At 40.8% G+C, this 23,592-nt stretch overlaps 1 protein-coding gene across 1 annotated transcript in view; it reads right to left on the bottom strand.

Moving 5' to 3' along the window:
• HOMER1 (homer scaffold protein 1) overlaps positions 1–19,003 on the bottom strand; it is an 89,206-nt gene extending 70,203 nt beyond the window's left edge. Inside the window, exon 1 of the mRNA XM_008161976.3 lies at positions 18,889–19,003. Within this exon, the coding sequence (XP_008160198.1) occupies positions 18,889–18,893 (5 nt within the window). The 5' untranslated portion in view covers positions 18,894–19,003. The remainder of the gene's footprint in view (positions 1–18,888) is intronic.
• Between the last annotated feature and the right edge of the window lie 4,589 nt (positions 19,004–23,592).

The following is a 23,592-nucleotide window of genomic DNA, read 5'->3' as shown; positions in this document are numbered from 1 at the left end:
GATGGTTAGCTGAAGAGTGGGAATCAGAGAGATAACAGTGCTTCAGGCTCAGACAACAACTAGCATGTGTGCAGCAAAATGCATTTTCCAAAGGTGGCGGCAGCAATACCTCCTGTCCCTCTTCTAGAACCTTGCCATTCTCCTGTCAGGAGACAAAGTCTATGTCCATTCCCCTTAAACTTGAAAGGACCTTCATGATTGCCTGGACCAAAATAACGAGGCAAAAGTGATGCTGTGTGATTTTTGAGACTAGGTTGTCACAGGCCACTCATCTTCAGCTTGGTTCACTTGCTCACTCACTCTTAGAACCCAACCACCATGTGGTGAGGAAAGCCAAACAGCCTATGGAGAAGCACCAAGACCCCAGCCCCGGCTGACCTCTCCGTCAAGAGCCGACACTATCTTGCCAACCACATGAATGACCCATTTAAAAGTAGATCCTGCAGCCCCCAGTGACACCATCCCAGCCAATGCCATGTAGAGTAGAAATGAGCCGCCCCCATCGAGCCCTGCCCAAGTTGCAAACTCGTGAGCTAAATGATTACTGTTGCTTTAAACCACTAAAGTTTGGGTGGTTTGTTATGTAGCAAGAGATAATCAGAACAACGGGCAAAGACCTTGAGGCTAGCAAGATCTTGGCAGTTCCAGAAACCGAAAAGTACAGCTGGAGCACAGAGATAAATAAGTCACCACCAACACCAGCACCAACAGCCAACATTTGGTATTTATTATGTTATACAGGAATTGTTCTAAGGGATTTGTATGTATTATTTGATCATAACAATCCTGTTGGTAGATATCCTTAAGACACTGATTTTAAATATGGGAAGACTGAGGCACAGAACAGTGAAATGACACTCAGGCAGTCTAGTGCAAGAGCCCATGCTACGAATAACGCCGTACTCCCTCGCAAAGAACAGAGTGGCACATAATGAGGTTTAGAAAGGTAGATCAAGCCCAGGTTATGCAGATTTTTATAGACCATGGACGGAAGTTTAGGTATAGTTTATGAATAATGGGACACCACTGAAGCCTTTTAAGCAGGCTAGTTTGTGATCCAATTTATATTTAAAAGATCGTTCTGGCTTCTTGCAAAAAAAAATTAGAAAAAAGGCAGTAACATTGGACAGCTAGGCATTCCTCAAAAATTAAATTAGAAATAACTAAAATATAATGGTTTCATTGAAGGAATATAATGGATTGATCAAGCTGATAACACTGAGCCCCATGATTAAGTTTAACATACAAAAAGAGAAATGCCAGGACATTTTTATGTGCCTTCTAGTGTAATGCTACCGAAAGGAAATATACCACCCACCATTCTTGGGGGAGGGAGGGAGAGATTCAAACCAGAATGCAATCAAGCCTAGATCTAACTACCAGTTTACCATTTATCAAGAGTAAGAAAGATAGGATAAATTAAAGCTGCAAGACTTTGTCCAAAATAGTAACAATATGACTTCTCAGTAGGAATCAGAGCAATATCCAAGTGCTTACACCAATCAATTCACTTCTGTGACATTCCCAAGTATAAGAGAAGAGAAAAGTATTAAAGAACCCCACTAGCCTGCTAGCGTGGCTCAGTGGTTGAGCATTGACCTATGAACCAGGAGGTCATGGTTTGATTCCTGGTCAGGGCACATGGCCAGGTTGCAGGCACAATCCCCAGTGTGGGACATGCAGGAGGCAGCCGATCAATGATTCTCTTTCATCATTGATGTTTCCATCTCTCCTTCTCCCTTCCTCTCTGAAATCAATAAAAATATATTTAAAAAACAACAACAACAACAGAAACCCCGCTACACTCTAGTTCCCCATGAGAGCATGTGTGTTTGTGTGGTATGAGCACAGGACATAAGCAGGGATGAGAAGATAAATATTAAATGTTGTCCCAGACCTCAGGAGAACTCTAAGACCTTCCACAGGACTAGGTTTTAGGATGTTTTCCACAGAAGAGATATCAATTGTTTAAAAAAGTTGGTGATATTCTGGCAAACATAATACAAGGCTGGTTTCCCAAGATAACAATGTTCCCTATAGAAGGAAAAGTGCAACTGAGTGGGGAGTGGTATTTAAAATAACCCAATAGAGCCCTGACCGGTCTGGCTCAGTGGATAGAACATCGGCCTGTGGACTGAAGGGTCTCAGGTTCGATTCCGGTCAAGGGCATGAACCTTGGTTGCGGGCACATCCCCAGTAGGAGGTGTGCAAGAAGCAGCTGATGGATGTTTCTCTCCCATCGATGTTTCTAACACTCTATCCCTCTCCCTTCCTCTCTGTAAAAAATCAATAAAATATATTAAAAAATAATAATAATAATAAATAACCGAATAGAACATTACCTCTTTGTTCATACCTCTTTCACGCTTTATTTTAGCAGAATGGAGACCACGAAAACCCTTCTAACACACAGTTCTCTGCTCCTCAGGCATAGCAGTAACCTAGATTTAGATTACTTCAACAATAAGAGCATCAAACTTGGGGCTTTCACCTCAGCTGGGCCCCCCCAAGCTCCTGGTTGTTCATGGTCAGCAATCTCTCCCACTCTTCACCTTTCTTCCCTATGCTCAGCCCAACCTTCATTCTCTATACTCTCAGCAGATGGCCTTGTCTTTTATCATTTTCTAGAAAATATATGCTTCTTGGTTCACAGATGTGTCTCTCACACTTAGAACAGTGCTTGACACATAGTAGGTACTTAATAAATACTTGTTAAATAAATCAAGGAATGAATTGAGGAAATGAAGTCTCCCAGTTCAGGAACTCCTCCTTCCCAGGATTCTGCTCTTTAACCACAAACTTAAGACATGCCTCCTAACTACTCCACCTGTGCTCCAAGATTGCATTCCCTCCCACCTTCTTCCTCAGTAATTATCCCTATTGCATTTTCTCCCATCTCTTTCCTAAGTAATTATCCTCCTTCACTGTAATTTTAAATACCCCTAAGCCACTGGTCGGCAAACTCATTAGTCAACAGAGCCAAATATCAACAGTACAACGACTGAAATTTCTTTTGAGAGCCAAATATTTTCAACTTAAACTTCTTCTAACGCCACTTCTTCAAAATAGACTCTCCCAGGCCGTGGTATTTTGTGGAAGAGCCACACTCAAGGGGCCAAAGAGCCGCATGTGGCTCGAGAGCCACAGTTTGCCGACCATGGCCCTAAGCTATGGAGTCCTTTCTCAGGACTGAAAAAGAATGCTTAATCCCATTTTGAAATCAAACCCAAAAGAACTCCCCAAACTCTAGAGTTTGTTGAAGCTACACTCCATTTCAAAGTCTTAAAGGAGAAGTCTACGCTTCAGGTCTCTGCTTCCTTCTCCTTCATCAGCACCATCACCCCATGGCCATTGGGCTTCCACTCTGGCTGGTCAAACTTCTCAAGAGAAGGTTAAAGGACCACTATTTACCCAAATGAATACGTATTGTTTGCCTCATTTGCTGTTTCTCCTACATTTGATCCTGGAAACTCAATTTTTTGAAACTCCACTTCTTGGTTTCTTGACTGTTCTCTTAACTGTTTTAGCCTGACAGCTCTCTCAGCTCCTTCCCTGCCCCTTAAATGACTATTCCCCCAGAGAGATCTGCTCTGTTCTTTTCTATAAATACCCCAAATGAGCTCATCCACATTCATAGTTTCAGCCAATACTTATATATTCTAATGATTCCCAAAACTCTAGCCTCAGCCCAGTTCTCCTACCCTGAATAACAGACACTCTCACGTGAATGGTCATACTTCAACTTTTACTTAATTTGTCCTCTCACTCCACTGCAAACTTGCTTCTCTTCTCCTGACTCCCTATCTCAACTAATGGCTAACTAAGCCAATGTCCTTACCCTTCTACAGCTATATAGTTCATTGTCAACTCCTGTAGATAATAATTAGGGCTCTTCCAAATTCAGCCCCTCTTCTATTCTATCTCAATTAAAGCCATTATTCTTGACTATTAATTGCTGCTATTAACCAATTACACAATAAAATTTGAGGGTCTCTAAGACCCCCACCAATTTTACACACACACACCCTCCCACAAGTCCAAAACTTCCTCCATTTTGCAGCTTCAGTAGTTAATTAAAACACAAGTAATGGTCCTAAAGTGGGGTACAGGAAGAAGATAGGTATTTCCTTTTTCACATCTATTTTTATGTATGTTTTATTATATATACACTAGAGGCCTGGTGCACGAAATTTGTGCAGAGGAGGGGGGTCCCTCAGCCTGGCCTGCACCCTCTCGCAATCTGAGACCGCTGGCTCCTAACCGCTCGCCTGCCTGCCTGCCTGCCTGATCGTCCCTAACCACCTCTGCCTGCGGCCTGATGCCCCTAACTGCTCCCCTGCCAGTCCAATCGCCCCTAACCACCTCTGCCTGCTGACCTGATCACCCCTAATCACCTCTGCCTGCTGGCCTGATCGCCCCCTAACTCCTCCCCTGCCAGCCTGATCGCCCCCTAAATGCTCCCCTGCTGGCCTGATTGCCCCCTTACTGCTCCCCTGCTGGTCTGATTGCCCCCTAACTGCCCTCCCCTGCCAGCCTGATGGCCCCTAACTGCCCTCCCCTGCTGGCCTGATAGCCCCTAACTGTCCTCCCCTGCTGGCCTGATCGTCCCCTAACTGCTCCCCCCTGACGGCCTGATCGCCCCCTAACTGCTCCCCGCTGCCAGCCTGATTGCCCCCTATCTACTCCTCCCTGCCAGCCTGATCGCCCCTAACTGCCTCTGCCTAGGCCCCTGCCACCGTGGCTTTGTCTGGAAGGAAGTCTGGAAGATGTCTGGTCTAATTAGCATATTACCCTTTTATTAGTATAGATATGGTAGGACATGTAACTTATAAATATACATATATGAAGGAGTTTGCTCAAAATCTTTCATTGATGTGGGTACCACACGAAAATTATGGGGAGCCCACTAACCTAGAGGTTAAGTACAATCCTTTAATGGACACACAGTCATCATATCTGGTCCAGGACCTACTTTCTAGTCAAATCTACTTGTATACTCTAAACAAGGTATGTCCCAACTACCTTAACTTTCTAACTAGCAAATGTCACCTTTGAAGCTTTACCTGTGACACCCCTCTGCCTGAAATGCCCTAACACCCCTTCACACATTTTCCCTCTCTCCACTGCCCTCGGCACCCCATCAAGTCTTATTTGTTCTTTAAGGCTTAGAACAAACACTGGCTACATGAAGCTTTCTCTGATTTTCCAGATGGAGGTGGGCACTTCCTTCTCTGTGCTTCCAAACACAATGTGCATCTCTATTACAGCACTTAAATCACAGTAATGTAATTTCTTGTTTACATGGCTGTCTACTCATCTTTGTATTGGCAGTGCCTAGCATGACTCATGACACAAATTAAGTGCTTAATGTTTGTTGCAAGTGCTCAAGAGGCACAGTGTTAGGGGATAAACTATAGCAACACCTTAGTTACCAACACAGTTGAGAGAGTAAATGCTTTGTTTTGCTGAGGTTTGGAATAATGATCCATTTTAACTTTTTAATTTTTAGATGTGCTTACATCATGCATTAAGTTTTCAGGTGTTGGTAAGAGGGAGAGGTTTTTTAGAAAGCCAACACTTTATCATCACTAAATTCTAATCGGTTAACTGTCAACAGTGCCAACATATTCTGAAAGATGCCCTATATAAATTCAAATGCTAAGCCTCAGTGATTTTGGTCAAACATGGAAAATTAATTATACACATTTATCTTCCTTTTCTGAAATTCCATTAAAATGAAAGTGAAGAGGAAAAGAAGATATAAACTGATAACACCAAAAATACTAATGCACTAGTGTCACTTATAATTTTAATGCAGTTTTGGAAGAAGGAATAGTATCTAGAAAAAGGGGGGGGGGGGACAGTATTTCCCTTGGCAAAACCAAGGAAAATGTCAAGTACCTGCAAAGAGGGAATTATAAGTGAACAACTTGCTGGCCAGAATTTAGAGGCAAAAGGAAGGCAGGAGAGGGTATGAGGTTTGGGGCTGAAATTGAAAAGTTGATTGAAAGTTTAAATAACAGAGCAGTGAGAATCCTCTTCCCCCTCCTCACCCTTCATAGTGAAGCAACTACCTTTTCCATCAGCAGAAGACAAGAGTGAGGCCTAAAATAGGAGCACTGAGAGAAAGGGTGCAAAGCAAACCATGCCTCTCAAAAGCCCTCCCCTTCATTGTTTTCAGATTACAGCAGGTAATACACCTCCTAGGTGTATAAGGAAATATACTTACCTTGCTCTCAGAATGCCAAAAGGTGGGCATATATTGAAAGAGTTCTCTAGAGAAATTGAACAGTCTCAGAAAAAAAGACAGAAAACTCAAAGAACAGATCTCTACTTACTGTCACCTGGGGACCACCCAAGAAAAAAAGTCAGTTCACTGCCTAAATGATGCCTACTAGTGATAAGCCTCAATGAGTCACTAAAAGCTCCTAATCAGCTTTTTAGTATCTCACTCTTGTACATAGCTGAGGATCACCAGACATTCCAGGAATGTTTCCAACATGAAAGAAGAAACTAAACAAACAAAAAAAGAACACAAAAGAAAGACAATGTAGGGAATAGAAAACCAAACCTCAAAAACACTATAAATGTCCTCCAATAAATGAGTTATTGAGAGAGAGGACTTGGAAATTAAAAGTTATGTGAAAATTTAAAACCCAATAGAAGTATTAGAAAATGAAGTCAAGGAAATTTCCCTAGAAGGCAGACTAAAAAGAAAAAAAATGGTAGATGAGACAAAAAGGTCCACCATCCAACTAACAGTTGATAAAGTGGAGAAAATATATACTGTTCTTTAAAAATAGAAGAAAAACTCCCAAACTTTGGGGAGTTGACAAATTGAAAGGACCCAGCAGTGACCAAAAGAACATGATTTTTTTTAAAAAGCAAAACACAAAAACTAATAAACCTGACACTGTATCATAATAAAATTTTTGAACATCAGAGAAAAAAAAGAAAATTCTAAATCCTTCCAAAGTGGGGGAACATCACACATGGGGGAACTGGAATCAGAACAGGCAGCCTTCCAGAGGAACACTGGAAACCAGAATACAATAGATCAGTATCTTCAACATAGAGAAAATTATTTCCTGTTAGAGACCTAGATTCAATTAAGGAAGGGTGGAGGGAAGGAACACACTTTCACATATACTATGCTTCAAACAAGTTGTCTCCTACCTAGTCATTTCAGGGCACTACAGGAAAATAAGCTTCAGACAAACCAAAAAAGAAAACACAGTGTCCAGAAAACAAGAGGGACAATTCCCCCACCGCCCCCCGCCCCGCCCCCCGCAAACCAAAAAAACTTAAGGGAAGGTCTCTAGTATGTGTACTACACTGAATGCCTACAGAGTAATCAATCCATATTGGAGCAGGAGTGTAGAGAGCTATAGATTTTGAAAAGTTAAAAATAAAACGAAATGGAAATATGGGTATTTGCACATTTGGAATATATCCATAGTTATTTGATATGATGTAGAAGCTAGAATTATAAAATGGCCCCAAATGACTGCCACCGGTTGGCCACTTTGTACACAGAATTCTCCCCTAGAGTGTCGAATGTTGGTGTAAGGGTTGAAAAAGATGGAATAACACAGGTGATTAGGTCACAAACATATTGACCTTCAGTTAATCAAAAGGGAGGTTATCTGAGGGGCCCTGACCTGAGTACCTCACTCTTGTTGAGGATCAGCTCCTTCTTTTAAAAGATGGAGCTCTGTGAGGGGCTCCTCCTCCTGGCCTTAAAGACACACACAGCCTCTGGGTTTAAAGCTGCAAGGAACTAAATTCAGCCAACAATCACATGAGCTTTGTTTGAAGATACCGGTCCACTAGAAGAGACTAGCTCCTACCTTGACTGCAGACTTGTGAAACCCTAAGCAAAAGATCCAGTTAAGGTACCCAGACTCCTAACTCACAGAAATGGGTGTTGTTTTAAGCCACTAAAATTGTACTCATTTGTCACCCAACAATAGAGAACCAATACTATATACAGCATGTGAACAAACGAAGCAGGACAAATAACTTAGAAGGAAACCATACTTCCTCCAAAAGCATAAAACTTCAGGAGTCAAAGCAGTATCAGCCCCTTTTTTTAAAATAATACATTTAGAAATTCCAGAAAGCAGAAGTCACTCTGAATAAGAAATGAGTATAACTGCTAAGTACTGCTGAAAGTAATCAGGTTTAAAGAGACAGAGATCAGTTTCAAGTTGTCCTGGATCTTTTACCTTACAGAAAATAGATACGAGGCTCAAATCAGGGTTTTTTCTCCTTGGCTCAAAATTCGAATTTTTGCACATTGCAAACAGGGGGAATGGCTTCAGGAATATGCAAGTTTTTCCAACAAAGTTTCTCACTTGTGTAAGCTGCATTTATCAAATGCAATGACTCTTGGTCCCTGGACCAGCAGCATCAGCATGACCTGGAACTTTGTTAGAACAACAAATTCATGAGACCCCTTCCACTGAATGAAAAACTCAGGGTGAAGCCCAGTAAACTGTGCTTTTAACAAGCCCTCTAGGTGATTCTGATTCAGGCTCAAAATTGTTCAGGTTCATAATCTAATGTTAAGTTCTGCCATTATGCTGCTATGCTCTGGTCTCCCTTCCTTAGTCAAGAGTTTAAGAATTTCCAAACTTACTGTATCTGGTCTAGTTTAGAATATCACAGTCACTAGCACATAGTAGGAGCTCAAAAAAAAGTTTGCTAAATAATTAAGACATTAGTCTTCGGATGTGTTTCTTTCACCAGGTTTTTAGAACACATTGGATAGAAATGCCTTTAGGCAGGTCATGTTTCTCTTCACTTTCCCACAGTCCGCACCAATCCCTATTGCCTTCTACTTATACGTTCACACATTTTTCTGCTCAGCCAATGACAGTGTCAGAGTTTAGGACCTCTGAGGAATAGGATTCAGAAAAAATAATAATTTTAAATCTGTATACAATATGGTCCAAACTTCTCTCACGAATTCTAGGGAATCAAGTAACTTACAGCTAGCTCATGATGATACAGAAATTGTATAGTATGCTACAACTGGTCCTTCCACTTGTGGGTCTCTTGATCCAATGTTAAGCCCTAGGAAAAGCGTTACAAGCTAACATCTCAAGCTTTCTTTTTCTGGTCTGAAGTCTTCAAAGATGGAGGCCCTGCCTACTTAAGTATTCCATTGGCTTGTGTGCCTAATAGCTATAAGGGCAGTTAATAGAGCTTTGACTAATAGAAATTACAATTTAATATCAACTTTGAAAACTCTATACCAAACACATGTAATAACTTCAAATCATTTATGAGAAAGACTTCAATGTACTCAAAATGTAATGCATTGAGCAGAGATTTAATTACACTAAAATCAGAATGCAGTTTCAGAACCATCTAAAAGGAAAACAAGATATATGTGATTACTTCACCACTAAGATACTAAGATTGCACTAAATTAGAATTTTTTTAGCTATGAGGGGTTAGAAAGCCTTCTCTATATGAATCTTTATATTGTGTGAGCATCCGTTTCGGAGCCCCTGGACTAACGGTAAGAGCCCTGAGGAGCTAGCATATGCTCTGCCATTTCACAGTTGCAGAATCTCCTGTAAATCAGTTTCCCTGTCTCCTTTCCATAAAAAGCGGAGATTAGTACTAACACTCTGATAACTGACAGCAGAACCACTCCTTACACTTAAATAAGAAACCAATTTTGCTATCATTAGAGTAACTATTTCTTTAGCCAATTTTAAAAGAAAAATGAAATAAAATTTGAGATAAGCAAGCTAAAACCGATACAAACACATAAGTATCTCTATACAGGAGCAGTGACTGATCCTGATAACTTTGCACTGTAGATATTAGCATTTTTAAAATACCCCTCACCCTTAAAGTCCAAGAAAAGTTCTAATACTTAATATAGTCATCTTAGAAGAACAAAATATTACAGACTCAAAAAATAAAATTTCACACTCTTACCTTCCAAAAATAAATATGGTAGCACTTTAAGAAATTTCCTTCAAATCTTTTTATGCATAGACAGAATGCATTTTACATAGTTGAGGTAGTAGAGAATATACAATTTTGCATTCTGGTTTCTAACTGACCATTGCACCATCTCTGAAAACATTCTTCAGGCTAGCTTTCTACCATATGAATAGCCTATAGTTTAGCTACCTGTAGATCATATAGTAACTACTCAGAATATACTAATATACCACCAAACAAAACTAAATAGGTAGAACAATAAATATCAATTTAGCATTAATAAAATACTACATGAAACAATAAAAACAGGTTACTATAATTCTATATATTATCAGTGGAATAAGGAAAAAAAGGCAGTCTGCAAGATCTAGAACTATTTTTTTTAAACCCAGCAGATCCTCAAGACAGACGAGTTTAAGGGTGACTTGGGAGTCTTCTCATTCAGCCAAATGTACAAAGATCCCTGGCAATGCTGAGTAAATAAGAGTAGGTAGAATCCTCATTCTGTAAGCATCTTGGGAGCTGGCAGGTTGATTGAGCAAAGCACTTGAATTTTAATGTTAAAAGTCATGTGACAGAAATTCAAAATAACAGAGTAGGACAGAAAATGGCAATTTTACAAAAGAATAAGCAAAAAGAAAGCACAGAAAGGCAACGGAATAGGCTAAGCATACTAAAATGTTATCGTAGGTTCGAAATAATTGTCCTATATAAGTTTAGAAATGTATACACTTACTTTCCATAAAGAAAGAATGACTGACAGAAATTTTCTAATGAGTACTTTGAGCTCTTTGATGGTCAAATCCACTTAAGGTAATTTCTTAGAGACTGTTATTAAAAGCCAATGGGGGGAACTGAAAGTAACTAGGGCAGAAAATTCTAACTCACAAAAAAAGCCTTATTAAGAGTAGCCCTCTTACACTTACTTAAATGTAACAGAAGGGAGACAATAACTACTAAGTTTAAGACTGAGGTGTACATAAGTGTAAAGGTGGAAGGATCCAACAATTTACCTAGAAAAACTGTCAGAAAAATAATTGGTACGACCAACTGTATATCCAGTTGCTAGGAATCAGGATTTTCTATATACTAAAAATGGGGTCTAATTTCCCAGATCCCTTCAACCTACACTGTATGTGTGTGCTATACTATGAACTAAGTGTTTAGGAAATGTACAGTATGGTATCCATATAAACCTGTACCGGAGCTTCTCTCTCAGTTCATTTCTATGAAGGCCCTTCTACTAAAAACAGAAACAAATGAGGAGCAAGCCCTTCTATGAGGTGAGCTGGGGTGAGGGTGTGGGGGTAAAAGGGTGAATTAAGGATACTGTTCTACAGCTCTCTAGACTCTGAGACATGTGAACCCATGGATCCAGATGTGCCAATAGACATGACGTAACAAACATGACTTAAAATGACCTTATAATGAAAGCTGCTTTGATATCTGTGGTTCCTCAGCACAGTGTTTTGTTTGTTTGAGTTTAATTTCTATCTAACACTTGTTTGGTGATTTTACAAAAAGCTCCTACTTCCTATAACTGCTCTGCCTTCAGGAACTGATTGTCAACTCCTCTCAAAGATAACACGGAAATGTTTCATGTTTTATGAAAGAATGTTAAAAGAAAATGTCTATAAAGCAAAGCTATTTTTTAAAGCTAGTATTAGGTGTTAAGGTGGTTTTTTAAAAAGAGAACATGCAGCCCTGACTTGTTTGGCTCAGTGGATAGAGCGTCGGCTTGCGGACTGAAGGGTCCCAGGTTCGATTCCGGTCAAGGGCATGTACCATTGTTGCGGGCACATCCCCAGTAAGAGGTGTGCAGGAGGCTCATCGATGTTTCTCTCTCATCGATGTTTCTAACTCTCTATCCCTCTCCCTTCCTCTCTGTAAAAAATCAATAAAATATTTTTTAAAAAAAAGAGAGAGAGAACGTGCAAAGGTAAATTGTACTATGAAGAGACAATACTGATTAGATTGCTAAGTTTTTTTATTTTATAAGTAATTTTATTTTCTGATACAAGAAAGAAAACACTAACTTCTTTGCCTTCCTCCAATAATCTACCTTAAAAGGGAAAAGTCTTTTTTGATTTCTAGGACTAAATCTCTCTCTTGCTTATTCCATGAACACAATCAACCTTATAAACTACAGCAGGCGTCCTCAAACTACGGCCCGCGGGCCACATGCGGGTGTTTTTGCTGTTTTGTTTTTTTACTTCAAAATAAGATATGTGCAGTGTGCATAAGAACTTGTTCATAGTTTTTTTTAAAACTATAGTCCGGCCCTCCAACCGTCTGAGGGACAGTGAACTGGCCCCCTGTTTAAAAAGTTTGAGGACCCCTGAACTACAGGGTCACTTTACTGGGTAAGCCACAGATTATAAGGCGTTACAAAACAAACAAGAAATTGCTCATTTCACTCAAGTGAACATATCCTAACTAGCTGAGAAATAAAGCTATTTAAAATGTCTTATATCAGTCATTTAAAATTATATCAGGAAATATTAAACAGTTGTAATTCATTTTCCCTACTCTTCTGTCCAGTGACTTGGAATAATTCTAAATAACAAAAATAAATATTTCAGCTAAACACCAGAGGTCTGGGGGAAAAAATTCACGTGGCAGTAGGGAGGTTGGACCTTTTGAGATTTAACCTTTTTTTTTCATCTGAGACATTCACTTAAAACTAAACTGAGTTTACAAACTATGTATAAAGATAGTTTCCTTTGTCAATCCCTTAACTGCCATGAATAACAACATTTCAGGTAATTAGCCTAAATCAACTTCAATGATTCTCTAATCCCCCAAAATAAATCACACTAATCAGATTTATTTTATGACTTCATTTCAAAATTATTAAACTAATAAATTATAGTACCGAACCAAAATTTAGATTCCCCTAAACACACCCTTTATATATTTATATTTTGAAAGGATATTTTTGTATATATACTTGTTTGCTCATATGTCTGCAAGTTTGTTGTGAAAGTTTAATTTCTATTTGAGAAGCAGGAAATCAAAATAAAGAAAAAAATTACAAGTGAAAGGAAAAAAATAGGATCAATAGGAGGTTTTTAAAAGAGATTAATGTCTACACAATATGACTAATCAAAATGACATAATATACCTTGCTTTCAAGAATTACACAATCACATCCTAATGTGCTTCTCATAATCACTATTTCATTCTTATAAAAGACTCAGGCCAGAGCCAAAAACATCATGTACTGTATCCATTGTCTCCCAAATGACCCCAGCTCTAATAGTATTTGCTCCTCCCAAAAGTTAATTTACACAGATTCTTGATGTAATCAACATTGATTAGTTTACACAGTCTTACAATAGCTTTACACAAATACTCAAGTACCATAATCTTGATTCTCCTCCTCTCATTCAATTTGTGTCCTGCTGAATATAAAAAACTAACCAAAAAGTTTTTATTTTCATTTTAAAAACTCTAGAATCAAATCCAGTTTTTCAAAAAGACGTTATAAAATATCTTATTTATAAATTTAAATAATACTATTCCTGCAACTTGGCATGATAACACAAATTGCTATCTCATAGAGATCATGATACCTGTCGGTTGAGAGTGGATGGTCTACCCATCCCATCACCACTAGATCTGGAAAAGAAAATTTCTCCTCCTCCTTCAATTTTTTTTGGAGGGGATGGTGGGAAGGAGGGCTCAGATGAATACTGCTAATCCCAACATTGAAGCAAACAGAAGCTGGGAAGTAAGGAGAAAATTACAGGAGCAAAGTCAGGAAGACAGAAGTTTGAGGGTGGGAGTGGGCTTAAATTTTTTCCACTACCTTTAAGTGGGTAAATGCATTGTAGCCAGCAAAAAAGTCCTGAGAGTCCTTTGCTATTATCCCTGCTTATATCACCAGGACAAGAAAAAAGAGGGTGAACTCACAAGGACAAAAGGAAATAAAAGCAAGAAGAAGCAGTTTAAAAGTCCTCACTATATACAATAGGTCATAGACACAAATAGGTTGCAGATTGGGGGGGGAAAGGACATTTGCAAAGAGCAAAGGTCACCCTGTCCACATGTTACCTCAAAAAAAAAACACCTAAAAACAAAAAAAAAGAGTTATTTCAAAATTTCATTGAGTTGGGTGGACTCAATTATTCATTAATATATTAAAAAATAAACCTATTCTCATGAAAGTTCTCATCACACAAAAAACTTTGTAACTGTGTAAGGTGATGAATGTTAATTAGACTTACTATGGTAATTACTTCACAATATATACATGTGTCAAATCATTACTATTATGTACCTTAAGGTAATACAATGCTATATCAATCATATTTCAATAAAATGAGGGGCCTATTCTCAAAATATGCAAACTCTTCTACTCTTCTTATGGTTGGTATCTTCCTAATATATGCTGATAGATATTAAATTATAATTCTACTAGAGGCCCGGTGCATGACATTTGTGCACTGGGGTGCGGGGGGGTCCCTCAGCCTGGCCTGCAACTTCTCGCCGTCCGGGATGTGGGGAGCGGGCCTAAGCCAGCAGGCGTCTGCCCCCTGGTGGTAAGTGCACGTCATAGTGACTGGTCATTCTGCCATTCGGTCAATTTGCATATTAGGGTTTTATTATATAGGATGTTAGTCACAGGACAAGTAACATTTCAGCTTACAAGGCAAATCTTACTAGCATCTCCAATTACTTGCTTGGTAGAATTTTTTAAATATCCTCACTCTTACTTTCCATGTGGTTTGTATGTGAGCTAGAAAGTCCCTTTTAAAGGACTTGAAAGTCCTTTAAAGTCCCAAATTCACTGTCTCATAGCCCATCTGAGTAAGCAGCTCTGCTAGGAACATACCATGCCATGTCCTACATTTTTACCTCTGAACAATAAATGCCCTAATCCTAAAAAAGTACTGCTCAGACAACCACACACAACTCATCACCATCCTTCCTTCCCTCTACCGTGGAATTTTCCAGGGCCTGCCCAGCTATCCACTGCCCCTTCCTAGCCAGGTTCATTGCTCTGGCTTGGTCTTTCCACAGGACACAACATATAAAACCAAATTCTAAATGGTTTTTAAAACCTTTCTCACCCTATTTCCCTGACCCTTCATGGAACTACTCTAAAACTCTTTAGTGGAGTTCCCACAAGCCAAGAGCAGTGTTTTTCAAATTACCAGTTGCTACCATCAATTATTTTTGTCATTTTTTTCCCTTAAAAATAGAATAGAAAATACCAGAATGCATCACACAAAGTGTATTATTTCACAACATTTTATCATTTCTGTATGTGTGCACCAGATTTTGAGATAAAACTGTGTATCTTACTCTAATGGACCATTGCCCCAAAAAGCTTGAAAAATACCTGCTTTTGTTTGGTCTAGAAGGCCCTCTCACCTGGCCCCTGCACAAGGCTCTAGGTCTAGCTCTTGCTACACCCTAAAAAGCCAAGTTCATCATGCCAAACTTTTGCAGACCCGTGTCTTAGTGTAATCACACTATTCCCTCTGCCTTGAATGCCATCTCATTTGTCTCTGAGGCCCCCTGTATGCATCTTTCATTAATTAATACATGTTACCTCCTCCACAAACACTTTCTCTTTCCCTTGGCAGCTAATGACACACACACTTTGTACCTTTATGAGGAATTATAACCTACATGATAGTCCCTTAGACATTTCACTGTCCTTTTTAATTTTGGGCTTGACTGTCTTCCCAACTTCTAAACTATAGACTCCCTGAGGGAAGGAATACCTTTCACTAGTCTCCGTATCAGCAGCACTGAGCTACTGCACATGCCATAGGATAGGGGTTCAAAATTGGCAAAATGAACAAATAAAAAATTAGGGACTTGCACCTAAGTTCTCTAATGTCAGAAATGATTGCCTTTGCAACAACGCCTGTTCATATTGCAGCGCTGGATCAAGATTTCCTCATTTCTGCTACAATAGCTCCCAAAGAGCAGCACCCAGTAGCCTCAGGCAGAAAGAGGAGGTGTCAGCTTCCTCACTCAGCAAAGGAACTCAGTTCAGGTTGCAATGCAGCAGCACCCACTTCCATGCTTCAGGAGGTTATCTAGGGAAAGGCGGACAAGAGGGTTTCCAGAGGTTCTCACAGGCAGGTGAGATAAATCAGAAACAGCATTATCAGACCTCCTTAGCAGGGAGAATCACATTTTATAAATAACTCTTAGTGGAGGGTAGGGGAGGGAGGATTCTCTATTCCCATATCGATGGCACTAAATCGCCAATATGAGCTAAGCAAAACAAAAGGTAGCATGAAGTACTTGGTTTCTGTTACCTACTGTAATAGTTCTGAAATAGCTACTGACTCACTGCTCTCATTAGGAGAGACTACTTGGAAGACCGGGGTCATACCTAACAGGGGCTCCTCACCCAGGCTTTGAAGCTTTTTGTAGGCTTTATCTTACATACAGGAATGCTGTAATTCTCGGAGGTCTGGTACACCTATTTCACAAGCCACTACTTCAACTGCCTTCAGTGTAATTAAAAACAGTGCAGGCAGCATCCAAGATTCTTTGACAGACTCCGCCAACTGTCAGTTTCAGCTGTTCTTTTCTGTTTCCACCATAGTTCATAAACTACTATTACATGAGCCATGTTTGTTTCTGCCTAATCATTTTCTTTAAAAATAATTCCTTTTGCTTAAAGTTTGCCCCAGACTTGCAATTTTATCCATAATTAAGGCAAAGATAAATTATTGTTATAACCTAACAGTCAAAAATATATTCATAAAATGTGAAACTTCACCCACTATATTAAGTTTTCGATACCTGTTAGAGGAAGGTAATTCAGGATTGCCTGGGTAAAACTTAAAGAGCCATTTAAAGTTCTGCTTCCTTTTGCTTTAAATAAGTGCTGAAGACTGCTTATTCTACACTTATTAGGTATAAACACCTACCAGGTATAGAAACTTCTACAAATGCCTTCTCTGTATGTTCTTCTACTTTCAATTATCCATCTTCTCTTGACAACTCTGCTTAAGTAAGTGTATTAGTAAGAAAGAGTAATAGACCCAAATATAGACGTTCAGAAAAATGACATAAATATTCCTTTTCCTCTCCAGTCTACCTTTAAGACTTTATTAAGAAAAGGACAAATAAATAAGTTCATAAACAAATTTAATTACACTGAAGTATCTAAAGTGTGTGCTATGTGTGGGGGCTTATTTTCACATATTAAACACTAGTCCCCTTAGTATTAAGTTCATACCAAGCTTCCCTTGGTAAAATGAAGAGCATTGATGCAGATTAAACGATTTTCTCCCATGATGCTACTACTCCACCATCTATTCTAGAGAGAATGCAGCCTTCAACATGAAAAAATGCCACTTGATTACTTTTTTCTCTAACATGTTTTAAACAGAAGAGTGTAGAATATCAAGAGAAGCCATATTTCCACGGTTTCAAGTAGCATTTTTCAGTATTTTCTCTTACCAAAATTGGCACAATTCATCCAAAACATTTTTCAAATGTCATTATTTACATACTTAAAAATTGCTTAGAGAAAACAATCTCTCCATCTGAAAGATTTACTTTAAGAAACCAACTAGAAATCATCAAAACAGAAAGGAGAGGGGGAAAAAATCACTTTCATAGACTAAAATTTTTTTTTAAAACTCATCCAAGTTCTTCATTTTACAGATAAGAAAACAGTTCATACAGGTTAAGTAATTTGCCTCAGATCACAAAGCACTAGAAATAGAATGAGGTATTTTAATTGCTCTAAATCATGCAAGTTAAATATGTTCTCATCCACTGTCATTTAAATGTTAAAATTATCCCTCTTTCTCATTAATTCCTGACGAAGGACTCCTACAATATATGTTCTACATTTTCAAATTTGTTCAAGTTAATACACTTCAAATTATAACTCCAACAAAAAAGGTAGTATCTAAGAACTTTCCTCCAAAAGTTTCAAGAAAGTTTAGGTCTGGACATCCCTAAAATGTCGCAATGAACTTCAAAGTATATCCTTTAGATTGCTGTCCCCCAAGAACATTTCAGATGTTTGTTCAACCACCACAGAAAAAAACAAAAAGAGGGAGAAAATTCTAGAAGTTTCTCCTTGACAAACAGCATCAACAATCTGTGAACGAAATGCTTAGATCATTATTCCATTAACATATAATGGGTTTCTGGCTTAAATTAGGAAGTCACTAGCATTTTATCAATTTACTGCATGAAGAGTTAATAAAAGGTTGGAAAACGCACTCATAGTTGACTTTGGATCTGAAAGAAGGTGATCTGACATTGTCAACACAAACTGAAGACCTGAGCTTAAAAGCAAACAGCAGAAGAAATGAACAAGTTCCTTCAATAAAAAGCTCTTTTCTATTCAAGCTCTGATCTCTTACCTAGCACATTGGCACCGTGGATACCACATCAGTAAGGCTTTCGGATTTTCATTTCAATGCTCCAAATAAATCAATTCTGTACATTTTAACTTTGGATACTCAAGGGCAAAGCAGAGGGCACAGTTGTGGGTAACAATTTACATTGGATCATTTTCAAGGACTGTAGTCTAACCACTCATTACAATTGTTTCTTTGTGCAACTGATTATTCTCCAAGTACTGAGAGAATGCAGTACCGTAGTTCTCTGAAAGATAACGGCAACAAAACCCAAGACATGATTTTGATTACAAACCGATGTGGCAGTTTGACCACCAAAGTGCGGTGTATGTTGTCTTCTTAAATATGACCTCAGGTGTCACTGTACAAACAAATAATCTTGTTGAAAGGTTCACACACCTATATTTTTAAAGTACGGCCAGTTTAGCAAGGTGGCAAATTTGTTTGAAAACATCAAACACAGACAAATCGCCACCATGGCTCAATCACACACACACACACACACACACACACACACACACACACACACACACAGGTTCAAAGCTGCGTTAAACACAAAAATCCTTACCCCATTTTGCCCAATGAGAACTTGCTCTGAAGTTTCTGCTCTTTAGGCTACGGAATAACTTCCAGAGGAATTTCTCCGTCTGCTATTTCGCAGTTGCTTTTCCACCCGCCGAGGTCCCTTTTCTGGAGGTATTTCAGTAATGCTGACAATTCAATTAGTTCCCTTGTACAAAATGAATTCTCGCTCAGAAATACCAAAACGTTCACACACAGGTGGCATTTGCTTGTGAGAGTTAAAATGCTGCGCGGAGGAGACAGCGGTCAACTCTCTTCCACAAAAGGAGTCTACGTGTTGGAAAACGCAGAGCCCAGCTTCACGGAGTCCTATAAAAAATGACCGGGGTGGTCATTTCGCTCAGGTCTTCCTCCACTCTCGGGAGAGGCAGGTTAACTCGGTCTTTTCGGAGCTACTAAGGCTGCGGGTTCAAATTTCTCCACCGCACCGGGTCCCTGGGGGGCGGAGCGTGCAACCCAATGCGACGTGCACTTTACAGAGAGCCCTACGAGACCATAAAAATCCTAAAAGCAGTAAATGCCACGGCTTCCCTGCACTCACATTAGAAAAAGGCTCTATAGAAAAATCCCCTCGGAGTGCAAACCCGGCAGCTCGCGGCGTGCACAACACTCCACATTGGAATCGGTCTTTTAAATGTGTTTCCCCCCTCCTAAGACTCGGAGCCGAGGAGAGGTGGGGAGGAGGCAGAGAAGGCTGGGCAGGATCGATTCATTCTCCCGAGAATGCACGGAGCCATTTCCAGGCTGGCAGCAGGCTGGGGGCGCAGCGCGTGCGGGAGAGCAGGGGGAGGGGGCCCGATCCCACCTCCCTCAGCCCCTTCCCGCCCCCCGCCGCCGAGCACAATGGAGCCCGGCTTCCGCCCGGCCCTTCATTCGCGGCTGCCCACTCTCTTCCCTCCTCGGCCGAGCACAGCAGGTCCGCGGCTCCCGTCGGCGGAGAATGAATGAATCAGAGAGCCTAGCCCCACGCTGCCCTGGAACCCGGCCCCCAGCTCCGGGGCGGGCCGAGCGGTGGCGGACGGAGCTGGAGGGTCCGCGGGAGCCCGCCCGAGGCCAGGCGGGCGGCTAATTCCGCGTCGGGGGGCGGGGAGCGGGACTCGAAGCCGCCGGAGAGCCGCTGCTCCAGCGCCCCCACCCCTGCTCCCAGCCTCTCACGCTCCGAGCCGCCGCCACGCGTCGCTCAGTCCCCGGCCCCGCCGCCTCCTCACACGTCCCAGCACCGCCGGCCTCCAGCTCCCGCTCCGCAGGCAGCGCCGACCCGGGCGGCCCTGGAGCCGCCGCTGCCTCCGCCTTCACCGGACGCTCGCCGAGCGGAGGGCGCCCCTTCCCAGGTCAGCGCCGCCGCGTGAGCCCAGCGCGGTGGCAGAGCTGGCTGCGGCGGGGGGAGCGGGGAGCTGGGCGGGGAGAACGGGGGCCAGAGCGGTCCCTCCCCCTGCTCGCGGGGGGAGGCAGGCGGCCGCCGCGGCGGACGCCGGGCTTGGGGCGCTGACACGTCCCGAGGGCCCGGCGGGGCCCTGCGTGCCGCGGGAGGAGGCTGCAGCCGCGAGGGCGGCGGGGAGGCTGGCGGCACCGAGCCGGCCCGCGTGGGGAGCTGGTCCGGTCAGCGAGTCCGTCAGTCCGTCCGTCCTCCCTCTCCCCCTCCCCTAGCGGCCGGCGGCTGGCGGGCCGTGCGCCCTGCTCCAGCTCTGGCTCCTGGCCCCGCTCCCGGCTGCCACAGCCCCCTGCTCGGCACTCCACACCGGGTGCTCGCGCCCTGTCTCCATCCTCCCCGCAGGAGGACCTTTAAATAGCAACGTCAGCGCGCTCTTCTCCGCACACACGTCACCCGCCGCTTACGTCACCGGTGTGCGGGGGATGATGTCACGCGGCCGGAAGTACTGCTAAATTAGGGAAGGAGCAGGGGAGGAGGGTTCCACCAGCTCCTCTCTGTGCCCACCTGTTCTCGCTTTTCCTTAAAGGCCAAAGCGCAGGAGACAGCCCGAGAGGAGCTTGGGGAAGGAAGAGGCAGAGAGTGCCTTTGGCACACAGGTGCCAAAAGCGAGTGAATCATTCCTGGCAACAGCGCCGAAGTGTCAAGCGGGTGCTAGCTTGTCTCCCACTCGCACCTCTGTTGCACCCGGATCCCCGGGCTTCTCTAGTCCCAACTAGCAAGGGTATGTGGGAGGAAAGCCTGATCACTAGTGATAGATTATTTCTAACAAGACTTAGGAAAAATCACCTTAATTTTCAAGAGTTAATGCTATTCTGGACATAGGAGACTTAAAAACAATTTTTCCCCCCGCTTAGTGGTTATCTGAATCACGAATGAATAAAGAGCGGAGCCATAAACAAATGTTATAATGCAATAAAGGATAGTAATTAACAGGGAAGAAGGCCATCAAATAATCTAAGTGTTTTTATTTGCAGAACAGCAAAGTTTTGGCACAGGATAATGAATCAATCTTAGATAATTACCGTCATAGACAGCAAATGCCAGTATATCCTCTCAATTCTGGTTTATCAAGAATATGAGTTCCAGTCTGTGGAAATTAAAAATAAGAAAGACTACCAAATCCCCCTTTTAAAAAATTAACACAAGCACATTTAGATTATGTTTGTCTTTCTTAGTTTGGGCCATGTGATAACATAACCTCTTAAATATGTGGTTTTTCATTTCCTATATGTCAAGGGGAATAGCCATTTTTAGGTTTACTAGCTGTGTATGTGCATAAGAAATCATATTATGAATGCTTTTAAAATAGCAAATTACTGCAAGTTATAAAATTTCCTTATTATTTTGATAGTTTATTAGATAGACTTAAACAATGAACTTTGATTTGATTTAATGTGATAGTCATGACCCAGAAATAGAATTACTAGATAATGCCAAAGGCCATTGCTATTTCAGTTAGTCTATAAATTCAGTGACCACATTTTCCAAACCAAAATCTAGGCATATCATTTGACAATAGACAAAATATTTGAAATCTGAAGTGAACTGGAAAATCCAGGACATAGGATTACCAACCTATAAAGTGATTGTTAGGAGAGCTATAAATGGATATCAATGCAGTTTAAATAAAAGAAGCTAAAACTCTGCAGAATTTATACTATGTGTAGCTTTTAAAAAAAATGTTTTAATGTTAAACTACTAGCATAATTCCTAATTAAGGAATATTGGTTTTACAGCTTTCTGTATTTACATTTTCTTAGTCAATTTAGGAGCCCATCATTGAAGGACACCAGCCAAAATAGGACCAATTTGTAACTAAATCAGGCTTTCTGGTTATCCTCACATTATAAAATCAAGCAATTTTATATTTCAATTGCTTTCAATTTGAAATATTAAAAGTATTTTTAGGGTTATAACAGGTTAATAAAAAACAACCCCCTGACTGACAACTATCATATTAACAGAAACTTGTACTAATTTATCTTTCAAATAAATGGAGTTTCTTACATATGTATAAAACATTAAAACTGCCTGGCCAGCGTTGCTCAATGGTTGAGTGTTGACCTATTGAACCAGGATTCCCGGCCAGGGCACATGCCGGGATTGTGGGCTCGATCCTTAGTGGGGGTCATGCAGGAGGCAGCTGATCAATGATTCTCTCTTACCATTGATGTTTCTATCTCTCTCCCTCTCCCTTCCTCTCTGAAATCATTAAAAATGTATTTATAGCCCTAGCAGATTTGGCTCAGTGGACAAAATGTCAGCCTGCGGACTGGAGGGTCCTGGGTTCTATTCCATTCAGGGCACACGCCTGTGTTGTGGGCTGATCCCCAGTAGGGGGCGTGCAGGAGGCAGCCGATCAATGATTCTCTCTCACCATTGATGTTTCTATCTCTCTCTCCCTTCCTCTCTGAAATCAATAAAAATATTTTTAAATATACATATATATTTATTTATAAAGCAATAAGACTGTCAGTCTTCAAATATTGTCATCCGTTGGCTATTGCAAATTGAAATACAAATTAAGTTATTTACTAAAATTTCTCTACAAATTATTTCCTATCTGAACTAAATTACTTTTCTCTCTTTCCTGCTCTTTCTGTCCAAGCTCACTTTGTCATTATTAGACACTTCATTGTACTCTTTCATCATGACTTCTTTGGGTTATAATCTTAGTCCCCCTCATCTTTACCCAAATGTCAAAACGGCGAGTCATCTGCCTCCCTGCCTTTAGAATGCTGACCCTTCCTTAGAGTTTCTACTTTTCAAAGCTACATGATCGCTTCTCAGCTGCTCTTTTGTCAGCTGAAAGCAGAGCAACATTTTTCCTATATAAATCTAATGGTGCATTGTGATAAAATTACTCAAAATTTATGTGATTATTTAATTTCAGCTTCTGCTTTTAATTTAGAAAATTCTTCCAGTAATTGTTCTTAACCCCACCCCCCTGCAGCTTGTGTAGTATATCTGGGAATCTATATGTTCATGTGCCCATAGGAATAAGTAAGACGTTTGATATTTCATGGAATATCTGCTCAGACATAAAATAATAAAGTAAATACCCTTTTCTCCCCATCCCTCTTGAAACAATTATAATGCAATTTTAAGAGAAGTCAGAGAACCATTCTATGGTTTTCCAACACAAAGTAAATATCTTTTCTCCTGATGTAACCCAAGTGCTAGCCATGAATTTCTAACCCTGATTACTTTGTATGTTTTTTAAAATAATGAGCTTCATATATGTATATAATTTTTTAT

Source organism: Eptesicus fuscus, chromosome 4 (genome assembly GCF_027574615.1).
Source record: "Eptesicus fuscus isolate TK198812 chromosome 4, DD_ASM_mEF_20220401, whole genome shotgun sequence".
Lineage (NCBI taxonomy): Eukaryota > Metazoa > Chordata > Mammalia > Chiroptera > Vespertilionidae > Eptesicus > Eptesicus fuscus.
The sequence above is the reverse complement of the archived record's forward strand: the minus strand, read 5'-3'. Positions and strand labels throughout refer to the sequence as shown.